This window comes from Corvus brachyrhynchos, unplaced genomic scaffold, assembly GCF_000691975.1.
Source record: "Corvus brachyrhynchos isolate BGI_N302 unplaced genomic scaffold, ASM69197v1 scaffold209, whole genome shotgun sequence".
Taxonomy (NCBI): Eukaryota; Metazoa; Chordata; class Aves; order Passeriformes; family Corvidae; genus Corvus; species Corvus brachyrhynchos.
In genome coordinates, this window is record NW_008246056.1 from 2,403,174 (window position 1) to 2,413,632 (window position 10,459).

A 10,459-nucleotide genomic window follows, 5' to 3' on the forward strand; every position below is an offset into this window, starting at 1 on the left:
GAAATCCCAGACAGATATTTGAATAAGCTGGTTTCAACATTTCCACTCCTCTATGAAGTACTTGTTAGTCCTCCTGCTTTGGTTCTTGCTTTAAATAGTGTTGGACAAGCGTTGCTAATTTTTGAAAAGTAAAAGCATACCCATAGAAATGACCTCGAATGAACTCTTGGATCCTAGCCTTGTACATGGAATGCAAATTCTGAAACTCATGCATTGCTGAAAATTTCTTAATGTTCAAGCCATTTGGTGTGACAACATCTGGAAAAGCAGAGAAAAGTCAGAGGTAGACATCTTCAGAGTCAGAGAAATTAGTCTTTAAGGAAAGAACCAATGTGTCTCTCAGCTTTATGTGAACAGGTTACGTCTTCACGTTACTCATGGGGAGGGAACAGCACTGCCTCCACAAAGCTCTTGCACGTGGTTCTCCACTGTCTGCAGCATCAGAGCAGCTTTCACCTGTCCTCAACACTGGGTAGACCCTGCCCTTTTGTCCTGTCAAGACTCCAGTAATGTCTCCATTGAGCCATATGTTTGTTGTGCAATTTGTCCTTTACCTCTTGATCCTTGGTATCACTGTTGCCTGCTCTATCACTATAGACTGAGAGCCCTGGAAGCAGAAACTGTGCCTTTGTTTAGTGCATGGCACAAGAGATATCCATTCTATCAAAACTTCTGAGGATTTATCAAAAAAGGGAGCATATTAGAAACCTTTTTAAAACATCCTATTTCCAGTAATCTGTTGCATTTCTCCTAAAAACAGCCACAGAACAGTACACTTCACATTTTTACTGCTGCTCTCCTCCAAGATTCTATAGGATCTTATGATTAAAATTTGTTCATTTCCAGCATTTTGAAGGTAGAGTTATAGGATATACACAAAGGACAGACACTGAAATTCAGTCACTCTTAGCCTTTCTGGTAGGTCACAGCAGCTTTTCAAAGGCTTGCCCTAAATCCAGTCCAAGTAGATGGAAAGAATGCCATTTTCTGTCCTTTGAGCTGGGTTATGAATGGAAATGAAAGGGAAGGCCAGTTCCTCAGCAGACATATTTCATGGCATCACAACTGACTGAAACAGACCTATACTCATTTATGATGCCAGAGATTCTTCAAATACAAACCATCTCCAAAGAAACAAGAAGCACTAATTGTTAGGGGATGCAGTGAGGCAGATTCCATCCTTGTTCTCCTGAAAAGCATCATAACCCATGAACTGGAGTTACTTTAAAGGTCCTGTGCAGCATTCAAAGGTCCTTCCATAAGATATGATTCCCTACAACATGTGGTTCCTGCAAACCAAACAGCTCCTCCTGTGATCTCAGTGCTCGTGGTTAATCCTCCCATACACCAGGGTTACTCCTGGGAGTACAGCCTCTTGCTTGGCACTGATACAGGTCCTGGACATCCCTGCTATCGTGGTCCTTCAGCCACAGGTGCCTGACATTCACTGTCCCCATCCATTCCCCCATCAGCAGAGGTTTGCCTGCCTAGCATTAACATTCTGACAACATAAAACTGTCTCCTATTTCTGGGCAGACTTATAGGGACTTCTTTAAAACACCTCTGGCTCCTCTGGTTGATTCCATATCCAGGTGATCTTAAAATAAGTACAATCAGTTCTCTATATGCTATCCAGTCTACTTGCCTGACATTATGCAAATGTCACAGCCATTTTTAATTACTTTCGTGAAAATTACAGTCTGCTTCAGCAATATATGTGTTTTCCTGCCATGTAAGTGATCTCTGATTAAACCTTCACCTGTAAAATATCCTGAAACACTCTAGGTTAAACAGCAATAGATAAAAATATAACCTTTAGTGGTAACCATGAAATAGCAAAAGTCTTGATGGATCTGTTTCTGGAATACAACATTTGAGACTAAAGACCAGGAAATCTTTACTTGTTAGGTACTTAAGATATGGGTTTCAATGACAAAACAGTCTTGGTGGACCTGCTTTTACCTTCTCCTGCCCAGCACTTAAAACTTCTCTGAACAAAGACCTCTGGGGAGAGGCAAACAGAGCAGAAACATCCTTCATTGTCTTAACAACCTTCTCCTTTCTGTGGCCTGCTTCTTGTTCGGCATGGAAGAACTGGCTCGTGCAGGACATGAGACTGCAACCATTTCAAAGTCTTCCCAAAAAAGGAAGAATCCCTGCCTGGGTACTTGTGGCGGGCTTCCTTCCACTCTCACACTTATTTATCCAGGAGTTTTAGACACCTTCACACATCAGCAGCAGCCTGTGTATAACCTATTCCCATGTCCTTTTGTTGAATCCTTTCATGAGGATTGGGGCTCAATCCATCTCTTGTTTAAGGCTTTGAGATGCATGACAGACGTGGTGGCCCACAGAACCCAGTTCACTGTTTCTGCTCAACCTACAGGATTATTTTGAACATGTATGAGGGATGAAGTGATGAAACAGAGCTTGGTCCCTATGTTAACTGTTTTGGGTTTATTTTATTGTTGTTGTTTAGTGCATTAATGACATTTTTGTTTGAAAAATTGTCCCAAGTAGGTCAAATCAGAATGTTTTTACTTCTGTATTAATACAAAAGAAACTTCCATTGATTTACGTAATATTAGCACAGTATGAAGTTTTCTGTTGATAGATTACTAACATTCAGGGTTGACTCATACTTTTTCAGTTTCCTTCTATGATTTGGATCAAATATATACAAGCAGGAAGCCTAGATCTAGAATTCAAACGATACCTGAGTCTCTTGGAATTTTGATTCAAAGTCTTCTCTACTGCTAATGAGAAATATGTTTCATACCTGAGTGAAAGCATTAGAAATCCCATAACATCAGTTTTCAAATCACAAGAATATAACTTATGATCACTGACAGAATCTTGCTGGATACATCAAAGATACTCAAGCTTTTGACAAATATGGTTTGATAAATTGTTGATCACGTAACAACTGCAGCAAGTGGGATCAGCATAATGCAAGCAGTCATTCTGCCAGGTTTAGAGTGGAAAATTGGCCTTTGTCCTGCTGCACAAGTTCTTTATGTAATCAGGTTTACTAAATTTTAAAGGGACTTTTCCAAGTGATGAGATTTATAATTTAAATCATAATCCAAGTTTGATGTTAAAGAGGAGTAGCAGAGACAGCTCAACAAAGCATATTTCTGAGTTATTTTTAGCTAACAATTTGGTTACAAAGTTTATGTCTCAATAAATGTAAATAAAAGTTAATTGTGCCAATTCTGCATCCCCCCTTTTAAAGGTTTATTTTTAAAGTGGATGGAGAAATGTACACATGCTTTCAGTATTCATGTTCCTTTGCAGAATTCAAGCTCAATGACCTACTGAAGGATTGCTGGACTTTCCAAACAATCAATGTCTGTGCAGATTTCACAGCATCAGAGAGAATAAATAGTGTGAGAATAGGCTCCTCCACAGTTTATTTGTGTTCTTGGATTCAGAGAAACTATTGAAGTACTTCTTCCCATCAGAACATACTTTCCACTTACAGTTGTCTCTTAGGATTTGGGGTGGCAATTCCTACTGAATTTCTTTCTAGCTGTGTCAACATGAAGCATGACACGTGTCAGTAATTTTTTAACCCAAACATTAAGTATATTTACTTGGTTTCTTCAAAGTTGCAAGAATAATCACAAAAAGCTCAGGCCTGTGAATCTCTGCGCATGGAATTCTCTTCAGCTCCAACTGATGTTTTATCTCTGAGCAGTCTGGAGATTTTCTTCCCCAAATTAAACTGGATTCAGACTCATTTCAATCTCCTAAAATCCCAAAACAGAGACTATGATTTTCAAGGGTAGCTGTTGTGGGGAGAAGCCTCATGCCGACATAAAACAGCTTCAAAAGTCTTATTTTCAGAGTGCTCCACACTTTGTAAAAATCAAGACCTTTCAGAGATATCCCAGTTTAAATGACTGAACTTAAGTGACTTTTAAGACGTGGCTTTCATGCTGAAAATAAAATGAAAAAAATAATCTAAGTTCACCATCCTATTGACAGCTAGTCAGCAACAAGGCAAAGGATTCAATGAACAGCTCTTTTGTTCTGGTTCAGGAACCACAATGTGGCTTGAAGCATTGAAGTTAACCAGGATAAAAATAAAGAACTATAATTAGCACTGCAAACCAGCTAAAAGCTCTACAAAAAATAAGCAAAAAAAACCAACCCATAAACAAACCCAAACAAACAAACAAACAAAAATTAATTTGAGCACTGTTATATTTAAAATAACCAAGATATGAACACACCTGCTAAATAGTCTCCAAAACTGTTGTGCCGTTTTCCCCTCATGCTGCTTACCTGCAGATGGAGTATTGGGGTTTGTCCCTATAAAGCACTGAGATGATTTAAAAGAGAACTTTAATGACACATCAAACCGGGATCATGACCTTACTCAAAATCCATGCATGGAACAGGACAAGGTTTCTAAGTTTCAAATTTTATGAGACTAATATCAAGGGGAAAAACAGACAAATTATTGGGGGCACAACTATTTTTCAAACTCTACTTCTAGGCCTAATAGAAAATATTTTATCTATATGAAGCTTATCATGGTTCAGTTCTAAAAGCATGGAAACCCTGCCACAGACAAAATTCCTGAAGTTGAGGAGTCCTGGCAAAAAAAGCCCAACATCCATGGAAAATTGGTTAATCCCTGTAGCATAGCCAGACACACCTGTGCATGTGTCCTTTCTCCTCATGTTTGCATACCTGTCTCTGTTATGTTCATTCAGTCTAAAGAAATTCAGGCATTTGGAGGAAATACAGTAAAAAAATTTTTCAGGTCTTACCAGGGCTTTTTTTAAGCATATGTTCTGCTTCTGTAGCTGTGATCTGGGACACTGTGGTGAACACGTGGGCACAATGCACAGATGCCCGTTCCATACAGTACCGATGGTAAATCTGCCTCTCTCCAGCCTCCTTGTCAATGTCAAACTGTTATATAACAAAACAAACAAAGAACATGCCTGTGTGATGTGACCATCAGACTGTCTCCCTCAGGGAAGGTTGCTCCTGCTAGGCTCGGTTTCCCCAGGGAATGAGAACCATGTGAACATGCTGCTGTTTAGTCATTCTGGTTTTTGAACTATTTTATCAACTTCAAAGAGCTTGAAAGAGTGAGAGAGCTCTCAGTTCCTGCTTTTTTCCTGAAAAAATGGCAGTTCTGCCATGGAAGGAAACCTAAATTAATGATCCCATGAAAGGTAAGGGTCTGTGGAATTTGGCCTGCTGGCTGGCAATATATCATGTTGCAGCTTCCCTGGGCTTGTTGGGAAACTTGGGAGAGCAGGGAGGTTGCTGGTAGCTGAAGGGGAGAGAAGAAAAAAAAAAATGGGGATGAGGACAGAACCTGGGGACTGGGTAGAATGGTAGAAATCACAGGCAAGAGAGAAATGTGGTGTGGTGGAAAGGCAGGATGTAAAGACTCAGTAACAAATCCCAAGGGAACAAAGAAAATAGAAAATGAGATATTTTCTGACACTCAGAGATGTTCTTCCTCCAAATCCAACTGTTATTTGCTGCTTCTTATATTTCAATTTGAACTCCCTTAATTTTTAGAGGCAGATGTAAGTTAAACTGCTAGATAAGACATTCCAAACACCAAAGTATTTCTAAATCACCTTTAAACCTTGCAGCTACCCTTTTTTAAACTGAGCTTATGTTATCCTGGTGCAAAGAAAATGCACAATTCCCTTGAGCCCACGCTTAAAGGTTCAAATGTTCACTAACAGTGTCCAGTGCAAAATCGTTACAACGTAGTCTAAAAAAGGTGTCAATGCTTTCAACTAAATCACAATCCTCTTAGTCTTCCATGATGTTTCACCTCTGGAAACAGAAATCTTGACCCTCTAAGGTCAACAGCATGGGCACCCAATGGACTGTGTGAGTTTCACGGAGGGTGACAACGACTCTCAATGAGCTCTGTCGTGATCGCTGCCTAATGCTGGCTGCACAGCCTGATTTTGATTGCATTTGACTGTGTAACTTCATGGACTGTAATAGATTTAACCCTTATCACAGGCAGGGCAGACAGCACTTTCTATAGTTAGGATCGTGTGACCCCTGCCATGGCCAGTTGTTTTTAGCAACTTGGACAGAAATAAAGCTATTTAGACCATGACCTGTCCTGCCAAGTAGATGCTTAATGTTGGTACAGAACATACTGTAAGAAATTTGACCCAGTGTGAACCATTTCAAATTGAAGCAAAAAACTTCTTGTTTTCACTTAGATAGGTGCAGACACAGATGTAGATATAGATATCTTATAACTGCTTTGCTAACAAAGTTAGTTGCTTTTATCTGCTCTAATTCTGCAGCAGTGCTCCACTACTTGTGGGAAAGTGGATTCCACTGTATTAGCTGAAAGTGCCACTCTACTCACCCTTGTGTGACCAAAAAAAAAGGACTCTAGTAAAATCTCAGCTGAAAACTTCCAAAGAAACTAGATGCTTTATTTTGGTATTGACGATCCTCTATATCAAGAGCTTTTTCACGTTTGCCAAATACACTCTACCACATTACGTGCTAAATACCATGATACCATTTCTCAGTTGTATCATCATGTATCGTATTTTCCCCATTCCCCGTAAGAATCTTAGAGCTTGAAATACAAAAGATTATATTTCCTCTGGAACATATATCTCATTTGCCACAGAAGCCGAGTGGCAGAAAGAGCACGGAGAAGAGAAAAATAGAGGGGAATTCATCTGACTCCTTATAGTGCCACACGTCTCAGCATCGTGCTTGGTTTACACTAAACTGATTCACAAGCAGCTCTTAACTGCATTTTTGATTGTTCAAACACACTGTGCAAAAATATACAAAATGGGGTGGTTCTTTAGCATGCTGAACAAACACATGAATGGGATGGGCACCACCGCACAGTCACAACTATGCAAATCTTTTCAAACACATTTGGCTTTCTATTAAAAATAATTTTTAAATTGCTAGCAAACAAATAGCTGGTCAGACTTCAAAGGGTTTTCTTTCTCTTTTCCCTTTCTCAGCAAGAATGGGTTTTAATTACAAAATGTGATTAAAAACTGACATATTCACTAACTGTAGATAAACACTCCCTGTAACCTTACTGGGAGAAAAGTTAAAAAAAAGATTAAGTGCTATGACTTATTTCTAGTTAACTTTTATTTCTGTGATTGCATGAAAGGACTTTACATACTTAACACATATCAATGTGTATTTCTTCATTGCTTTTCATTTTTCCATCTTTTGGAAAAGGGAAGTATTTTATCTTGCATATGCTTGTGTGACTTTTGGCATGTTTTTGCAAAGGTACACAATTCCACATCTACTAGGAAGTACAAACAGAGGTCATGGGGTTCTCACATTTCATTTGCTCTCACTCTCCAGCAGCTTCCAGCACCGATCAGTAAAGCAAGACCTTGACTTTTGACCTCACTTATAATGTGGAGTAAGAACTGTGCGCTTCTGAGCAGGCTAGACAAGCGACTTCAGAAAAGAGCCTTAGCCAAGCTGAAGGGCAGGTTAAATGAAAATTAATTGATGAGACAGTGCAGGCGACAAATTTAACCCACCCAGTCCTGTACAAAGACAGCTGAGCCTGCTGTGACAATCTTAGCTCCAGAACTAGAGGCACTGGGGGGCATGGGGCAATATGCTGAAACCAGCAGGACAGCCGGGCAGCTCCTCACGCCCAGCCTAATGTTCCTCTCAGCATTCAGCCCTGCTCTCTGTCCAGCCCAGCTCAGGCTCCCGTGAACTCTGTTCCATATCCTTCATGTTCAGCGAGAGCAAAGAGAGATACCCGTGAAGTGCGTCACACCCGCTTTTGTTTGTTTGCTGTTATCAGCAAATGGGAACACTAGCACAGCCACAGATGACAGCTGCATCAAGAGAAAACAGATCGAAGTCAGATGAACTGTTTACAGAACCCTTTAGGGTGGAAAAGGTTCTTAAGATCCTTAAGTCCAACCATTTCTTCCCTCAGTGATATTTAAAGACTAACAACTTCAAAATCCACCTCCCTGTAAATTTATTGGAGGATCCCCTCCTTCCCTGACTGGTAGAAACCAAGCCGATTATTAGAATTTACAAGATGGCATGGATTAGAAGGGGAAATGACTCATTTATAAGTCCACTCTAATTTCAAAGCAAAACAGGAAGATGTTCCACAGGTATAATGTTTTGGAATAAAATTTGCATTTTCTGCAGTGCAATTCTGAGGGAAAATTTCAGCTTGTTTCTGTCCTTTATGTGGATCCATGTAATGAGCACAACATCTCATTCATGTCTTAAAATTCAACACATTAGGGGGCACAGCAGGTAATCACTGAGCCTCCCAGCATGACATTCTGTTTAAGACAGCTACGGTGAACGAGGAGTGAAAAAAGAAGAGAATATTGAGCAGTTATGGAATACTGGCATTATGTTTCTTCTGGAAACAGTTGCTGAAGTACTAAATCCAAATCAGCCATTCCTACTTCAAAATTTTAAAGACAAATAGCAAAGTGTTTCCAAACCACAAAAATCATTTGAGAGTGGAAAAGGAGGAAGGACTATATTAGCTATGTAAATACTTTTCTGAAAGACAGATAAATTATTTGTTACAGTCTGCATAGAATCTCTAGATACTGATATTAGGCTATGCCTTCCTAAAGAAAAAAAAGTATGATGAAAACCAACAGAAGTTGAACCAATACAAATTCAAACTGGAATTAAAATGTGCAATTTTCCTAAATAAAACTGTGACACCTTTGCAGAAATAATACATACTACCCTCAGCATTTAAACCTTACCTCGAGAATGGATAATATCTCTGTAAATATTTCATAATTCAAATGGAAGGTACAGGTTTGATGCATGAGGATTTTAAAGACAGAATGAAATAATCTCTCTTGGTCTTTTAAAACAGTGGTACACTCAAGTTCAAAGTGATTCTGCAGGACCAAGGAACAGAGACTGGTTTGAAGTTCAGATTCCTTACCTACTAAAAGGTAGAATGGAAACATTTTTGCTTCCAGCATAATCTCACTGGCTGCCAATGTCTGAATTAGGTAATAACTACTCTTTTAAAATCCAGCTTACATCAAATTTACCTCCAGTTGACTGTTACCTTGTGCAAAGAGAACATCCATTCTGGTATAGCTCTGCCAGGCCAAAAGAGAATGAAATTTATGCTTCCTGGCTTAAATCAGATTTTCATCAGCTGCTCTGCTGACAAAGAGGATTAGCTTTGTGTAACAGTGAGCTCAGTGACAAACTGGACAGTACAGCACTAAGTGGAGTGAGATATTGTCAGCAAAAAAGCTCTTGGCTATTAATTTTCATTGGAATTTTTAGTACTTTTCCATTTAGACTTCTTGGAACAGGATTTTCTACCACTTTGCAAAGTGGATTCAGCTGCACCTGCGTGAGCTGAATGAAAATGTTCCAAGTTCTAAACAGAAGTTTTACACATTGGCAGGGCAACCTAAGGAAAAAGGCAATGAAGAATATGACCAGCCTTTTTTTCCTTCTCCTTGGAACACTTCTCCCATTAAACTCAAAGTGGTTTTTTAGTAAGAAGCATCAGAGGCTAAAGCATACAAACCTCTCCATTATGCCAGGCCAGTGGTCCCAAAAATCATTTCAGATGATGGCCTCTCAGATGAAATTCCAGGTTAAATAATTTCCCAAAATGAGCTGCCTATTCACCTAGGAACTTGTCTGGATCAGTCAATTTATGGAAAGTGCTGGTCTATTTAAAACTCTAGAGGGATGAAAGGATACCAAAACATCCCCAACCCAACTAAACAAAGAAATAAACAAAAAACTGAATCGGTCCCTTTAAACAATGGGAAAAACAATAAAAAAGTAACATTCTCGATTTTCAGCTGAGAAGTCAATTCCTCCTGAAGAGAGAAAGGCTCCACAGACTCAGAGTTCTTTTTCACAGAAATTCCTAACTTTTACCTAGGAGTTAGCTAGGAATAACTGGTTCAGTTTATCATGGCAACAAAAAAGCCTTACACTCACCAGTGTAAAAACGACACTGGACATTGGGACAATAGGAAAAATGCCCTGCTGGTTGGACTAATTCGACATACAAAAGTTCTTAAACTTCTTTTGGGAATTAAACTCATAACAAACCCTGCTTGTTATTGAAATTAGGAAGTGTTGAGTTTGGAAGAGTTCAAGCCAGTAATCCATAGGTTTGGTTAGCAGTCCCCAGCCCAGTCATCTACCCAGAGTTCTTCAAATGTTTAAAAGCAGATAAAAATAAAGACACTGCCAGTTACTGTACAAGTCACCCTCTGTTTTGCGCTTTTGGTTTTCCCTCCCTTCCTTTCTCAGAGGTGAGAGTGAATTAAATGTGAATCTAGGAACTAAAATATGCACTAAATAGTAACACAACAGTGTTACTTCTGGTGGTCACTGTGTTTCTGGGCACCTGCTAAGGGTTTAACAGCCAGGTTCTCACTGGAGCAGAGGCAGGGAAATTCCTGCCATT

At 39.4% G+C, this 10,459-nt stretch overlaps 1 protein-coding gene across 1 annotated transcript in view; it reads right to left on the bottom strand.

The window, feature by feature from the left end:
- The window catches only part of GYS2 (glycogen synthase 2), a 44,027-nt gene that overhangs the window by 17,862 nt on the left and 15,706 nt on the right, over positions 1 to 10,459 (bottom strand). The window contains exons 5-6 of the mRNA XM_008642452.2: positions 4,782 to 4,926; positions 141 to 258 (exon numbers count right to left, since the gene is read on the bottom strand). Coding sequence (XP_008640674.1) covers positions 141 to 258; positions 4,782 to 4,926 — 263 coding nt within the window. The remainder of the gene's footprint in view (positions 1 to 140; positions 259 to 4,781; positions 4,927 to 10,459) is intronic.